The sequence below is a fragment of the Pundamilia nyererei genome, unplaced genomic scaffold, assembly GCF_000239375.1.
Source record: "Pundamilia nyererei isolate P.nyererei 1_Seehausen unplaced genomic scaffold, PunNye1.0 scaffold00207, whole genome shotgun sequence".
NCBI classification, from domain to species: Eukaryota; Metazoa; Chordata; class Actinopteri; order Cichliformes; family Cichlidae; genus Pundamilia; species Pundamilia nyererei.
In genome coordinates this window covers 391,834-408,958 of record NW_005187608.1, presented here as the reverse complement: position 1 = coordinate 408,958, position 17,125 = coordinate 391,834, and the positions used below count along the sequence as shown (strand labels likewise).

The 17,125-nt window shown below is 42.4% G+C and overlaps 1 protein-coding gene across 1 annotated transcript in view; it reads left to right on the top strand.

The window, feature by feature from the left end:
* tenm3 (teneurin transmembrane protein 3) overlaps nt 1-17,125 on the top strand; it is a 351,094-nt gene that overhangs the window by 292,754 nt on the left and 41,215 nt on the right. The window contains exons 24-28 of the mRNA XM_013914582.1: nt 150-281; nt 397-532; nt 3,606-3,749; nt 10,324-10,395; nt 12,858-13,035. Coding sequence (XP_013770036.1) covers nt 150-281; nt 397-532; nt 3,606-3,749; nt 10,324-10,395; nt 12,858-13,035 — 662 coding nt within the window. The remainder of the gene's footprint in view (nt 1-149; nt 282-396; nt 533-3,605; nt 3,750-10,323; nt 10,396-12,857; nt 13,036-17,125) is intronic.

Below are 17,125 nucleotides of genomic sequence, written 5' to 3'. Positions count from 1 at the left end.
CCAGTGTGTGAATGTGTGTGTGACTGAATGTAGTGCTAAAGCGCTTTGAGGTCCACAGGGACTAAGTAAAGCGCTATACAAATCCAGGCCATTTACCATTTGGAACCGTGGGTACTGATGTGTCTGGTGTGTTTCGTTTCCTTCTGTAGGTTCTACAAGAACAGACATCAATACCTGGCAGTGATCTAAACCTGATCTACCTTAGCTCCAGAGCAGCAGGATATAAACCAGTGCTGAAAGTCACCATGACGCAGACATCAATACCTTTCAATTTGATGAAGGTGTGATGAGTGATATTTCCCAGCATTTCAAGTTACAGCTAAGACAAATGCCTACCGTTACTGTTTTCTGTGAATTAATCAGTATCATGAAGTTAACCCTTTCCTGTCAATCCAGGTTCACCTGATGGTGGCAGTGGTGGGCCGCCTCTTCCAAAAATGGTTCCCTGCACAACCAAATCTGTCATACACATTCATCTGGGACAAGACAGATGCCTATGGCCAGCGTGTCTATGGACTATCAGAGGCAGTCGGTAAGTTTGTACAAATAGAAAATACAGGCAGTTTTGGGCATTTGCTATAAGGGTTGGTATCTGACAAATCCTCAGCATCACATATAGGGCTTTAAACAGTGTCACTGCCACTCTGCATGAAACAGCATTAGTTTAATCACGTTCGCAGACACTTTTCTAACAATCTCATCTTTTTCTTCCTTAAATTGTTTATCTGAAGTTGGATGTTAATGTGTTATATATGTTAAAAAGTGTTTTGAAACTTACAACATGTAATATTCTCTTTTCACTCATAAATGCAGAGACTTGATTTTTCCATCATCTAATGTGGTGTGTCTAAAGCACCAAAACTTTTAATTTTTAAAAACATTTTTTTTAATGTTACTGTTTTACTTTTCTGAGCTAAGAACCAACAACAACAGCGATATCAACAAGGAGCTCTTTCTATGAGAACTTGAAGTTCCACCTGTTGCTCAGGGGACAAAACAAAATGGCTCGGCCATACGAACTCCTCATGTTAAATATAAATCCAGATGCCATCGTTGCCTTCGCTGTCTCACCTGGACCGTGGTACTGACACTCACTAGTCTCCAGCCTCCTTCCTTCTGCCGAGTGTACAGTCTCAGGGTGCTGGACGTGTGGTCAGGAGCTTCCTCGTCTTAGATGTCAGTGGCTTCCATCGCCTCCTTTGACCAGCCTATTAGAAAAGAAAGAAAGTGTACTTTATTGGTCCCCGTGGGGAAAATCGCTCTCTGCATTTAACCCATTCACTCAGTGAAGCAGTGGGCAGCCATTGGGCGCCCGGGGAGCAGTGTGTAGGGACGGTACCTTGCTCAGGGGTACCTCAGGGTAGCTGTTCAGGGGAATCGAACCCCCGACCTTCCGATCATGGGGCCACCACTCTACCTACTGAGCTATCCCTGCCCCAGCAGGGTACCTGATCACGGGCAGGGCGTACGTGTTGATGGCCCGGATCTTGTTCTTCTTATTCAGCTGACTCCTCAGGACTTGCCTGACCCTCTACAGGTACTTGGTGGTTGCAGCTTTCCCAGCGGCCTCTTCATGGTTCCCATTTGCTCGTGGGATCCCCAGGTACTGGTAGCTGTCCTCGATGTCTGCAGTGTTGCCATCTGGTAGTTCGATCCCCTCGGTTCTGACTACCTGACTACTACACTTCTCCAGTCCGAATGACATTACAGTGTTGCTGCTGTATATCAGTGAATCAATGTCTCGTTCATGCTTGGCGTACAGCTTGAGCCGTCCATGTAGAGGAGTTGTTACTAGTTGTTTCGCTGTCACTCTGGATCCCTCATCCTGTGCATGTAACCCCTTCTGCTGGGATTACTTGCGTAGTAGCATTCCAACAGTGCCCTATTTTCATCTCTTGCCCACTTATGCTACCTTGTTCCAGTAGCCCGTTTCTCATCAGCATGTGCTGTTTCCTCAACAACTGATGCACCTTGTTAATCTTGGCAACGTCTTAGTCGGTATAGCTTCATTTTTATGTCGCTCACTCATGTCCAAGGTAGGCTTGGTTAGCATCGGGGGGGGGCTTGTCTTGCCTAGAGCCGCTTACTGGATACAGACGCCCCGCCCTGGTCGGGAGTCGGACCAACTCTAATCACTGGACACATCTTTTGATTTAATGTTTTTTCTTTATTAAAAATTGATGTATAAGTCTAATTATGTCTCATATTTTAGCTTCCACTCTTTGCTTTGTTGACAGCGCTGCAAACTCTCGGCCTTCTCTCAACGAGCATCATGATGTAGTCTCTTGAAATGGTTTCACTTCACAGGTGAGCCTGTCAGGGTTCATTGGGGGAGTTTCTTGCCTTCTAAATGGAGTTGGGACCATCAGTTGTGTTGTGCAGCAGTCAGGTTGGTGCACAGCTGACAGCCATATTTGACAACTGTTAGAAAATTGCTAAAATCAAGCGCTTTACACTACATTCAGTCACCCACCCATCCACACACACATTCACACACTTGTGATAGCAGCTACATTATTATGTTCAAATAGCTGCTAAGAAACCACTACTGAGGAAAAGCAACACGCAGAAGAGATTTATTTGGGCCCAGAAACACAAGGAGTGGACATTACACCAGTGGAAATCTGTGCTTTGGTCTAATGAGTCCACATTTCAGATCTTTGGTTCCACCTGCTGTGTCTTTGGGCAGAATAAATGAACTGATGGTTCTCACTGTGAAGCATGGAGGAAGAGGTGCGATGGTGTGGGGGGGCTTTGCTGATGACACTGTTGGTGATTTATGTGGCCTGGCCTCCACAGTCACCTGACCTTAACCCAACTGAGATGGTTTGGGATGAGCTGGACCGCAGAGTGAAGGCAAACAGGCCAACAGGTGCTCAGCATCTCTGGGAACTCCTTCACGACTGTTGGAAACCATTTCAAGTGACGACCTCATGAAGCTCATGGAGAGGATGCCAGGAGTGAGCAAAGCAGGAATCAAAGCAAAGGATGGATAACTGGAAGAATCTAAAATATAAAACATGTTTCTTTTGTTTACTACATGATCATGTGTGTGTTCAGTCATAGTTTTGATGCCTTCAGTGGGAATCTGCAATCACATAGAAAATAAAGAAAAACTTTAGATGAGAGGCTGTGACTGATAGTGTATCTGAATATACTGAAAGTTGATGTTACAGAGGCTCTGGCACCAGTCTTGCATTTCAAATGTGCAATATCATAGCAGGTGATGGTGCTAAGGAAGTAGCACTAAAAAGCTTTCTATACATACTCAGCTGTAGTGGCTAATAGTTCATATGCACACTTGGTGTGTGTGTGGTGTGTGTGTGTGTGTGTGTGTGTGTGTGTGTGTGTGTGTGTGTGTGTGTGTGTGTGTGTGTGTGTGTGTGTAAAAATGAAGGCTCTCAGTGAACCAACATCAGGAGTCACTGCATGTTGCAAAAGCAAACACATGTGAGGGTCAGTGGTGTGCTGGGTGCTCGTGTTGCAGGCCCGTGTATAGACCTGGGTTCTTTGTTCAGAATTGCACAGGCCTTCCTGTTTGGTTTGAAAATGTACAAAGGGAAGGATTAAATATGTGGACTTACCTGAAACTCTTTGTCTAACAGTGTCCGTAGGTTTTGAATACGAGTCCTGCCTGGATCTCATCCTGTGGGAGAAGAGGACGGCTATTCTGCAGGGCTATGAGTTGGATGCTTCCAACGTGGGAGGATGGACACTGGATAAGCATCACATCCTGGACGTACAGAATGGTAGGTTGTACATTATATTCAGTGTTACTGAACTAGACACAGCAATATGTGACAATACTGCAATCATCTCCACACTGCAAAAGAAAACAGTCCTACTAATATTAATGTTGTTCATGCAGGCTTTAGTCAAGCGAGTAGGGAAATCATTTGTTGGAATTTGGAGTCGCTAACTTTGCCTTTCTTACTCGCTCCTCACCAATCAGATCTGATCATTTGTAATGAAGGCAGCGGTTGCGCTGGCTGTCGGCTGTCTATGCTTTTAATGGACTGGTTTGAATATGAAGCATGCAAAGTCCAAATGAGCAGACAGCAGCATTAGCCAGCCACATTTTTGTAGCTTTGTGCTGAATTTGTCTTGTTAAGATGCAACGATCCCGTAAAGCACATGTTTATAAAATACATTTTAAAGGCTTTTCATCCTTCTACCCTTCACCCCTCTCCAGCAGCTCCCGCGCTGAACTCTGTCTGTCACCCTATCCATCACATTGCTAGTCACCTTCTCTCCTTGCGGTCCTCCTGGGCTTTCAACACCTCCTCCCCCCATTCAGTGTATATGTGTGTGTATGAAAAAGAGTGTGTCTATTAGCAAGTGTGATTTGTGATATCTGGCAACATGTGTTCTGCTCTCCGTGGGTGTGACTCTGAATCTGGAGGGACAGAACTGCAGTGCAGTCTCTTTGAGACCAAACACACTGCAGGAATAATTATTTGTCTGGGAATCCAACACTGCTCCAGTGTTTTATTCATAGTTCAGCTGTAGATGTGCTCTCGTGGAATGGGCAATATGTATATTATATTTGCACGAAGCACACTTGTTTAGTGAATACTGACGAAGCCCTGCCACTGAGGAATGCTCCCATGATTCCCATGATGACTCTTAGACTGAGTAAACATAAGAAACCGAGTTATAAATGGATCACAGACTATGTGACAGCAGACATGAGCATGTGACAGTCATCTGAACCAAAGCCTCATATTCAACTGAACATTAGTACAATGACCTGACAGGGCCTCATACCTGCATTAAGGTTATGACTCTATTCTGGTGCCAGTGTGTGTCACAGCGGCGCAAACCGATTGCAACAATGGACTCAAACGCCTAGAACCACAACAGAGACGGCGAGCACGTTTTACAGTGTGTATATAAGACAACAGAGTGTAATTCGTAGAGGAGGGCGTGGGTGGCGTAGCGACGTGGCCGTGGGTCAGTAAGGGAAAACTGGGACTGAACAGGTGCAACTGGAATGAAGTGGGTGCGTCTGAGAAGAGAAGAGAACGGGGTTAGGAAGGTGGCGAGGCGAAGGACACTTGGGGAAGTGGAGTACGACTGATGGGACTTACTTGTAGCCAGGGTGAGTTCGGCTTTGAGGGACAGGCGGTGAGAATCCAGGTGAGTAATGGCAGAGACTGAGTTCCACTGCGGGGTGGTGATAGGAGGGCAGGCAGGTGAGGTTCGCGGTATTTTCCAGAATGGAGAGGTAGTCCGAGAAGAGCTGAAGCTGAAGGTAAGCGGCAAGGAAGGTCCAGGTGAACTGTGGCATAGGAAAACAGAAAAAACAAGAAACAAGAGCCTGAAAACTTGGAGCTGATACCAACCTGAGGTCGTTGACAAACTGGCGGTGAAGGACATTCTGCGTAGAGCTTAAATCCTCAACCCGATTACCCAGAATCAGCTTCTGCAGGGGAGCTAATGGCTCCGCCCAGGGATGGAGACCAAGGAGCTCAGGTGCCTGAACGAGTTTTCCAGACGTACCTCCGGATCATGACGGTCTGATCATTTAGTTAAAAACACAGCAATATGACTTCACCTGAGTTCTTGTCTTTGTGCTATTTGCAGTTAAATGATTTTCAAACCAGTGAATTCTGTTAATATTTGCAGTTTTCAGTCTACATCAAACATTAAGTGGTTACATCAACTAACATTAATGCACCGTTTTCCTTGTAAACAGTGTATGCTGACGACTGTCAGATCTATCTGCCTCTGAAGCAGAACGATGCCTTCTCTATTAAGCCACTTTTAGCATGTCTAGAAGACATTAAATCTTGGATGTCCCTAAACCTTCTAAGATGCAATTCCAGCAAAACTGAGGTCATTCTGTTTGGTCCTAGTGGACCTTGTGAACCCTCCGCTATTGATTTGGGACCCCTGGCAGAGTATTTTAAATCTGTTGTTACAAACCTGGGTTTTAAGATGGACAGTGATTTTAAATTAGATAGTCAAATTAGGGGTACTGTCAAGTCCAGTTTTTATCATCTAAGGCGCTTGGCAAAGATAAGACCTATTTTATCTCAGCCGCATCTTGAAACGGTAATCCATGCTTTTATTTCATGTCGTTTAGATTACTGTAATGCACTATATTGTGGAGTTAGTCAGCATCTTCTCTCTCGTCTGCAGCTGGTCCAAAGTTCTGCTGCACGACTTTTAACCAGAACTCGTAAAAGAGAGCACATAACTCCCGTCCTGGCTTCACTCCATTGGCTGCCTGTAAATCTTAGAGTTCACTTTAAAATTCTCATGTTTGTGTTTAAATGTTTAAACGGTCTTGCCCCAACTTACCTCTCTGAGCTTCTGCATCCTTACTCACCCCCCAGGTCTCTCAGGTCAGCTGACAAGCTGCTCCTGGAGGTACCCAGGTCCAAGAGGAAGCTCAGAGGGGGCGGGGCCTTCTCTATTGCTGCTCCTAATTTGTGGAACAATCTTTCCCAGCACATTAGAGAGGCCCCTTCACTGTCCACTTTTAAAACACGTCTTAAAACTCATTTTTACTCTTTGGCTTATGACACAGTCTGACCCTGATTTTATTGTTTTAATCTAATGTGCTGATTTTATTGTTTTAAATGTGTTTATATATATATTACTTATCTTATATTATTATTACTATTTTTCTCATTTTTTTTAACATGCTCAATGTATCATGTTTGGCATGTCAAGTGTACAGCACTTTGTGTTCAGCTCGTGGCTGATCTGAAAGCGCTATATAAATTGCTTGCTTGCTTGCTAAGTGCATATGGTAAACAGTGGAAGACTGTATTTGTCAAAGAAAGGTGATATTATGAAAGGTGAATTCAAATGTCATCCCCTGTGTGTGTGATCATATATAACAGAGTGATAATGATCCTGGTGTATATAAAGAAACCAGAAACAACCTCAAGCTGAGAACATGAATAAAGCATGATGTACAAGAGTCGTGTGTCTTAAGTTGATCCATCCAGATTTGTCTTATTTTGGATTAATCTGTTTGTAAGAGATTATTCATCCCTTAGCCGTAAATGACTGATGGGGTGTTGTCATCGACCTGCCGGGCGGGCTGGTGGTCGCGGGGGCGATATAGACATCCAAGTCGAGAAAGATGCAACGGAAAGCTCGATTGATACCATCTACTAAACATATCAGACAAGTTCAAATTTCAGTGACTTCAACTTTTAGATCAAGGTTGAAGGTCAAGTTTTTCAAAGATCTTCAGAATGTGGTAACTTAAAAAAAGAAGTCATCTATGATTGGGAACCTGATGACACAGGGGTGTCTACTCGGATACACACACATACATACCTGACAAACTGCCTCAGAGTAGGTGAGAAGGAGGGAGTCCACCGAGGAAGTTCAGCATTTATTAAACAGACCAAGACAGAAGCATCACCGAAGAGTTGATGGAAGGTGGAGCAGAAGAGAGAAACTGAGAAGTGGAGCCATCTTTTATAGTGTGGAGGACAGAGGTGAAGTGCATTAGCCACCTAGCCTGGAGTAACAGCTGGAGTAACAGCTGGAGTAACAGCTGGCCGGGATTTCTTGACATTTGAAGGGTCGACACACGCCACCTTCTTAAAATGGCAATGGAAATTAACCTGCAATATTAAAATCTCCATTTATTAGATAAGCCGTTCCTCTGCAGATGATCTGTTAGCTGTTTGACAACTACTCTTTCAAGGATGTTTGATATAAAGGAAGGTTGGAGATTATAATTAGCTAAGACTGCTGGGTCTAGAGATGCTGAGTGAGTGGTGTCTTGTAGTTGTTGTCCTAAAGGAATGGTTCAAATATTTTTAGTAATAAAGTAGTATAAACGTAACTGTAATAGGGCAGAAAAGTTAAGCTGTGCATTGCAGACAAGCAGCACGATTGGTATGTTTTGATACCGCTTACATCCAAAACTGAGAATTTTTTATTCTCTAAAGAAGTCATGTTTTCCTTAAAGAAGCGTCAAAGTGCACAGGAATTAGTTTGCGGGTAGTTTTTCCTATTAGAAAGACGTGATTCCAGTTTTTGGATCCCATTCTTATCATTCGGGGTTTAGATGGGTTTTCATAAAGGAAAGCTGCTTTTGTGTTTGTTTTTCTGTAGTGTTTGTAGTTGTTGCTGCTAAGAGTGACTCAGCGTGTCATGGTACAGAGTCTAGTGATTTGTGATTATGAATATTGATCGATTTAGTTTGTTTGTGGTTATTTGTTAATGATTCTAGTGTTTAGATGTTATTGTGCCTCTCTTGTGTTACCTGTTGTCATCCTCGTCTCTCCATTCACGTATTTCCTGTTTTATTTTGACAGTCTGTGTCCTGTGTCAGTGTGTTCTGTTTGTCTTCCTCCCAGTCTCCGCGAGTCTAATTACTCACAGCTGTGTTCCCTGCCTGTTTGCCTCGTTACCCTCCGTGTGTGTTCATATAGAGTGTGTTTCCTTCTGTTCCTCGCCGGTTCGCCTGTTTCATCGCCTACGTTTCTTCCGTGTTCTTTTGTTTAGCTTCTCAAAGTTTTTGTTAGCGTTTTCACTTCCTCCCTTCGTTTGTTGCTTTGAAGTATTTTGTACAGCCATCAAATAAAGACTCAGTTTAAACCACCGTCTGTTCCTCTGTTTGTCTGCGTGTGGGTCTGCACTGTGACACAACCAGTTATTAGGTTTAGGGGGCAATTACTTCCCCACATAGGGCCAGGTAGGCTTAGTTTGTTTTTGCATTAATAAACTAAAAAAACATTTAAAAACGGCATTTTGTATTTTCTCTGGTTCTCTTTGTCTTCTATTAAAATTTGACAAATGTGACAGATTTGCCAAAAAGTAAGAAACCAGACACTGTTTGTAGAGCAGGGCGATATGACCCAAAATATTTATCACAATATGAATGTGTGATAACGATATAACTGAGGATATAATTGACACGAGACAAAATACTTTACAACTCCACAACTTTATTAGTGCAAAAAACCATCAATGTATTTTCACTTAAACAAGCAGCTGTTTTTTTATGTGCATTAAAGTTATATAAACATGTAACAGTGCAAATTCCTCGCTGACAGTTTAACCAGGTATTTCCAGTGGAAACTGGCCGACACATCCTCAGCATAACCATGTATAACATCCACAACACTTAAAAACAGTTATACACACACAATACGGTAACATTATGTTGAAGCACAGTACGTATCACTCCGCGAGGCTCCGCCTACGATAGCCGTAATGCTCCAACAATCCATCAAGCGGTGCGGCTTCGTAGCTCAGCAAAGTCGTACTGAAACATTTGACAGATTTTCGAGCGCCGTGCACATAAAATCGTTTCGAGGTCAGTAAACACAACCAGAGTTCATACATAAGGCACACGGGGTTATAAGGGGCTCTGTCGACTTTCAGAAAAGCAAAGGATGATTTTAAGTGCGCCGTATTTTCCAAACAATACGGTAATAACGACGGCCCGCTAGCATGCGCTACCAAAAATAGTGCTTTGTTGTGTATCTGACGGACGAAAGCTAAACCAGTTCCACACCAGTGAAGCTGCAGCATTTTTACAAACCAGTTCTGGTTCATCGTTTCATTCAACGATCCACTTTCGCTCTTCTCATTCTGCGTCGCCGCCATGCTTTTTCCACCGTGTGCGTATGAAAACAAAGGCACTGTGCATACGCGTTTTAACCATATTCTATCGCCATGTATCATTTTCTTATCGTTGCCCAACATTGCCCACGGTAATACTGTTCACCGATATTACCGTGAACGGTATGATATGGCGCAGCACTACTAACTGTATCTACGCTCCACGTCCATCAAATGAAGCCTGTCTTTTTTTAAATCTCTGTTTGCTTTGCATCCAAGCATAAAATAAGAAAGAAAGATAAGATGAACTGGGTTCCAAGAAAGTGGCAGTTTTAATAATTCAGTTCACCACAGGAGGCGACTTTGATGTCTTACTTTGAAGAACAAGTGCATCTCTCCTCTGTTGATCTTTTCATCTTTCCTCATCAACCTCGTCAAAAGCCAGCCGACCTACCCCTCATCGTTCTTACTCTGCTTCTCTCCTCTGTCATCCTTCATTGTTTCTACCAACCTAAAATATTACACCTCAGTTTAAACAATGTTCTCCCTTAAAACTGTGTGCCTCAGGCGCTGGCTACCAAAGTTCAGACACGACTGGGTCGATTTATAGAAGTTTCAGTTTAACTTTATTTGGACAGTACTGTAAAAATAGTACATGAACTTAACAGGTGACTGAAGGTCTAATTTTATATGAGTCTGATAGATGAACCAGCTGATTGCAGCCTCCCTGTATTTACACACAGACACTTTCCTTCAGTGCTTTATCCATCTCGTTTCCAGGGATACTGTACAAAGGCAGCGGTGAGAATGTCTTCATTTCCCAGCAGCCACCTGTCATCAACAGCATCATGGGTAAGTATAGAATAAAAGCTTCCCAGTGTGTTTGAGCTTGCACACACATAATCAGTGCTGGTCACTGCATGCTGACTGCACATTTCCTTTAAAGGTGGCCTGTACTTTAATTGTTGTCTGTTGCATACATTTGTGGTCAGAGGTTTACGTAACTCATCGTGGTTTCATGGTCATTTCTTTTGAATTAAGTCTTTGAAAGGATTTTGTTTGTCTTGATTGTACAGCACTTCTCCACAGAGCGTCAAAGCTGGAACATACACGTACACAATCACTGATACTTGATCAAACCTCCCTCAGCACGTTGCACTTTGACCTGACAGTGTTAGTTCTCAGCAGCAAGCTGATGTTACACCTGGATGTTTGACCACTCTTGACATAACTGGTTGATCTAAATGAGTTGATTTTCTGTCACAGAGCTGTCGTTACAAGTGTCAGTAGTACTGAGGTCACAGCTTTGGATACATGAACTACTTTATTACAAAACCTGTTTTCACGTTTGTGTTTTCAGACTTCTCATTGTTGATTTGCAGTCAAGTTGAAGGATTTAGTACTTGTCCAATATTTGGTCCACTTTTGTGTAATACACCCGCACCACTGGCAGCAAACCAGTCCTAGAGGATGATGCTGCCTCAGTTGTATGTGTAGTTGTTTAGAAATGACTTCAGTAGAGCTTCACAATGCTGCCAGTGTATGATTCTCATCCTTAACTTTAAGTTTTCTGGACTTTCCCAGTGTTATGTGTTTGTCAGTCCAAGGTGAAACAAATCTTCTTATGCTGACAAGTATCGGATGTCACTAATGAGAAGTTAATAGGCAACGGCCTTTTCAATAGAATTCATGGTAGAACCTTCAGAAAAACATATTAACCCTTTAAAACCGGTCGGAGCGGGCACGCTCCGTTTTGCATAACTATTTTTAAATCCCGGTAGCTCTGCAACCACGTAAACTAGCACAATAATTTGTTTTTGCACTTACATCTGATGCCATCAGCTTGTCCTCGGTCACAGTTTCCTTCCACATATAGCTTTGCAAAAACTGCATAAAAAGCGCTTGCAGCAACAAAAACATAATATTCCAGAAACACGCTTTGCCGATCCGATCAGCTGTTTGTAACACTTCCTACGTCCATCAGCGCGAACTATCGCATGTCCGCCATGACCTGCCGAAACCGGAAGTGACGTCATTTTCGCAGAAATGTAGTTTTTTACCATCAGGGCCTCATGAGCATATACTGGTGTTTTTAAAAGTTATCTTTAACTTTCTGACTTTCTGTGTCGTTTCTGGGATGTTTAGGACTCATATTGCACTGCTGGATATAGTTTATTTTGATGCATATGCTGCTTTTTTGCAAATTTGCATTATAATATTTATTTTCGTTTTTCCTGCAGTGTATAAAAATTGGTGTATTTCAAAAATAAAACTATGAAGACACTAAAAATAAAATTCCTGTGGTGGGAAACTAGTTTGTGCAACTTTTTTGTATTTACAGTTTTGAGGGAGAAGCCTCTTAAATTTCTCTAACTAGAAATAATAAATATTAAAATCATGAAATATTGTTAAAAAAACAAAAACTATTTTCTATTTTTTTGTAGTTTATTGCACTTTTTTGCAATTTATGTAATTACTATGCACTTAATGCAGACATATTATTAAAATCTGGGTTATAATGGTTGTATTGATGTATAGGAACTTGAAATGCTCCCAAAAATGGCTCCACAGCATGTAAAAATATAATATAAGCTCTGGCGGGCTTGGTTCTATGGTAGGTCTTAAAGGGTTAATGGATTTGTGTATTTATCTGAGTCAACTTATATATTTTTCACTCCATGTAGATTAAAGAAAATCCCAAATAAAGGTAAACTGGTCATTAGAGGTTTAAATATGAAGGTTTAGGATAATCAGTTCAATGAAGCACATGTTGCAGTAAAGACATAGTTGCCACCTTCGAGTCAACCTGAGTACAATAATAAGCTTTTGTAAACTAGTTGCTGTGATGCATGAGTTCAACGAGCCACATGGTGGCAGCATGGTGATGCGCTGGTTAGCATCTCCTCACAGCAAAAAGGGCTCCTGTTTCATATCCCATCTGTGGCCATCAGTATTCCTCCTCATACTCCGGCTTCCACCGGAATGAAAATCAATGACTGTCCAAAGACATGGATGTTAGGATTACCTGATGATTCTAACCTGGTCATGGATGGAGTGCTTTGTTTGACTGGAAGGTTAAAAATGGCTTGTAGTGTAAAAATGTTTTAAGTAGTCAGTAAGACTAGAAAAGTGTTGTTCTGTTCCAGTTCACAGATAACTACACAGGAATCACACACATGTACTGCAGACTGCTTTTCATCGCTGTTTCTATTATAAAAAGCTGTTCTCTTGGAAATTAGTGAATCCACCCCAGCTGGATTTTAACTAGCTACTGGTTCACATGTGGAAAAGTGAATTTTAACTCCCTCTCCTAGGAAACGGTCGTCGCCGCAGCATCTCGTGCCCCAGCTGTAATGGGCAGGCAGAGGGCAACAAGCTGCTGGCGCCCTTGGCTCTGGCATGTGGAGCAGACGGCAGCATTTTCGTTGGCGACTTCAACTACATCAGAAGAATCTTTCCCTCTGGGAATGTTACCAGTGTCATGGAGCTAAGGTAAGGAGATCCACTGCTGCTGTTGGAAGTGAAGCCTAATCCAGAGAATACATTCCCTGGTTTCACAGAGATGAAGGCTGTGTCCAAATTCAGAGGCTGCATCCTTCAGAGGCCGCGTTTGTAGGCTGTCCAAATTCCAAGGCGGCTCCAAATGCAGCCCACAAGTGCGTCGTCATTTTCCCCAGATTTTAAGGATGCTATATCCTTCGTGGCCTACCCTATCCCAGGATTCATTGCAAATCAAAGGTTGAAGAAATCGTTTGGAGAAAATGGCGAAAAGTCGAAGCGAAGCGGTCCGGAAATAAACTTTTAAAAGTAAGTACTGGGTTTTTATCTCACTGAAATATGCAGCAGAACAAATGTTAGCATATTGAAAAGTCTTCAAATGTTAAATTCTACTAACCTTTGGCTAAGTTACGTGACGTCAGCCTCTTAACGCAGCTCAGGTCATACAAGCTCTGGCTGGTTAGTTTTTTTACTGAAGCTGGGTCTGCTTGGCGCTGCTCAGCGTACTTAACGGTTTTAGGATAAACCGAGCGGACGGTTCGCTCTTTAAGCCAAGTGTGTTTGCGGGGACCAAACATGTGGCCCGTGAACTGTGGTGAGGACACAGACTCAACCACGCTGTGGTTTACAGCTGGAGGAGCTCTCAGCCTGTATCGAGACACTAACAATGAGACGGACAGTAGATGGAGAAGTCCTCCTCATGTTTTTCTCAGGCTTATATCAAACGACCTGAGCACGTCACCCTTGTTATAAAGATCAACACTCTGCAGGATCGTAAGTCCTGTTTCCATTTTCTCTTAGTTTAAAAAACTGTCCATGTGAATCTATTAGAAAACTGCATTTTCATCTGAACGTTGACAGATATTTGATAACGTTTTTGCTTTAGTTGTTAACTGCCATGGTTGATTTCCTTCTGCAAGTGTCCAGAGTCAGGAGAGACTGAGCAGGTGAGAGGAGACGGGACGAGGCTCTCCACCCCTGAGACCAGGAGCAGTGTGTGAGGAAGAGGAGGAGAAAGAGGAGCCAGCAGCAGCTGAGAGATGCAGAGGAGAACAGGGGGAGAGCTGACAGCTGTTCTCTGTAGCTGAGGGACTGGTGGAAATATTTAAACAGTTTCTCGATATTTGCTTCCTGCATCTCCAACACATACAGGGAACCACTCACTGCTGTTTATCCTGCAGGATCTGACAGGGAAAGGAGGAATAGTAAAGGGACCCACGGACACCTTTGATAACAATTTGTTTTATCCAGAACATATTTAGTTAAAGTATTGTTTTTATCACAGTGCTGGTTTCACTGGGAAACGTATGCAGCTCATTTAAATAAAGAGTTCAAAGGGCTGTGAAAAGTTGTCCCTTCATAAAGTGTGTCAGTATTTTATAAGGATGTGATGTTTCTGTGTCATCTCTCCTGTTAGAGCCTCTTACACAAACCTGCCTGTTTAATGCTCTCATATCTTCAACATCTTAAATTGCAGTTTTCTCATCAATAAAAGAATATTCACTGCATCAGCTTGTCTTCCATTTTTTCTGAAACACGCAAAGATCAAATCTTTTAGTTTATTTTATACCACCACTGAGCTTTGCTTTTCTTTTTTCAAAAAGCTGTATATACAGTAAAACATGATGTAATCCTTTTACATTTGCACCATCAAAATGAAATGAGGCTAGCCTCATGAACTACAGTAGCAAACTAGTTTGCTAGCTAAAGTTAGCATTGTTGGCTCAGTGCATGGTTGTAATGTTCTCCCAGATGCATCACACACACATGAAACAACAGTTTTCTCAGATAAAAGTCAAACATATGACATAAATATTTCCTGCATTTCTATCGAACATGCCGTCCACCACAGCTGTAGCTGCTTATGTGGCGGTTGCTAGGCAGACCGTCCAGTTTAACAGCCTTGCACTTCCGGTCTTCGTGGCCTTCGAAGGATGTAGCCCCTTAGTTTGGACACAGCCCAAGGTCTTACCCACAGAACTGAGAGTCCTTTTTCAAGAAAGTGTTGCCAAACCATTTCATCCAGCTTTGCCTGGTAACTGTAAATATTCATGAGATGATGTAAAACAAAACAGGACCCAGTGATTTGTCAAAATGACCTGATTTAAGAGTACTTAATGTAGAAGTGTAATACTACATTTAATGCTAATAGCAATGCTAACATAATATAATGTAATGCTAATTTACACCACGGAGCGCTACATTCAAACAGGTTTAACACTGTCTGGACTTAAGAAACAGGTGTTTAAAGTTTAAGAACATGTTGAGTGCCACGATGTCACTGGGTTGGTTGGTTTCTGCTGATAGAATTACATTAGCTAACATTCATGTTAGCTAACTAATGAAGAACTACCAACATAGTGGAAAACGGCCATGTTTTAGACTAACATCTCTTTCATACTGATTTCCATAATTCATCCTAACTGTTGCTCATGCTGTAGTATTTTTCCCCTAGAGCAGGGGTCCCCAATCCCAGTCCACGAGGGCCGGTGTCCCTGCAGGTTTTAGATCTCACCCTGGGTCAACACACCTGAATCACATGATTAGTTCGTTACCAGGCCTCTGGAGAACTGAAGACATGTTGAGCAGGTCATTTATCCCTTTAAATCAGCTGTGATGACACATCTAAAACCTGCAGGGACACCGGCCCTCGTGGACTGGGATTGGGGACCCCTGCCCTAGAGAGTTATTTGTAATATCAGCCGAGCACCAATCTGGTACCTAACTTGTGTCTCTCTGCTTTCTTGGGTTTTCTGGCTTTTTTTCAAAGAAACAAAGATTTCAGGCATAGGTAAGTGTGACTAATCCTTCTTCAACCTGTAACTTCTTTTCGTTCCACCGTCGGTTTTTGCACCAGATTTTACTTTGTTTTTGGGTCTGCTGCTTGTTTTTGTTCTCATTTCAATCACTTACATTTCACTCACCAAATAAAGTATTCTGGGAACTGAATGATTGAATGGTTACAACAATGATCGCTCTCATCAGAGAGAACAGAGAATGAAAATTTGGGAGAGAAGAAGTCCTGGCATCTACCACCAAAATGAGATGCACTCATCTTGTTTTTTTCATCCTGCTTGGTTGTTAAACTTCCTAATTTTAAAAAGTGTAAACATGAAATCGAGTCTATTCTTCTCCAATCTGCTGAACAGCACACAATCCTCACAATAGGGGCAGGCCCTAGGAGGGGTTGCAAGGAGAGCATCTGCGAGGGGGGCGGGTACAGACGGTGTGGATATCTGTCATATCTTTGTTTCTTTATCCCTTCACTTCTCAGGGACATCTTCACCTTCCTCTTTGAATTCATCCAAGGTGTAGCTACATGTGCACATACAGAAATACTTGATGCTGACTTCATATTACCTTTAACAATAAATGTTACCATGTAGGGCATAGTAACATTACATTTCCTTTTCCCTTATCTGACACTAATTATTCATATAAGATCACATTTAGTTAATTTCGAGTGGCTGGATTGCCTGTTTTGGTCTTCCCAATGGCAAAAACAATAATGATACATTTGTACTGTTAATTTGCATAATGTGCAAATCACAGTAGTATTTGCCTCAAAGGCGCGAAGCGTGTGTGAGTGTGTAAGCCATGGTGGACACTTTGCTCACTCACTATCTGCCCCCTAGTGGTAAAGAGTTGCATTACAGTTTGGAACTTTAAACATTACACAATACTTAATCATGACATTTATAAATAAATTGTAATTACAATGCAATATTTTACATTGCTTTAAATTAAAAATATCTATATTTTTGTTGCATTGATTGGCTAAACAGAGGCACTGTGTTGCAACGTGATTAAAGAAAAATTACCATTAGTCTGTTGAGAAGATGAAGGAGGACTATGAGGATCCGATGACTGTAGAATATGAGAGAGAGGAGGACAGAGGATCAGTAAGGAGGAAGTGAGGGCAGCTATGAAGGGGAGTAAGAGTGGAGAGGCGGCTGGTCCAGGTCAGAGGCGGAGCCAGACATTTGAAACACCCGGGGCTTAGCCCTAAAGGGTAGTATGCATGCGGGATATATATATATATTTTTTTTTTTGCTAAGTCTAACAGACACAACTGGACATAAAC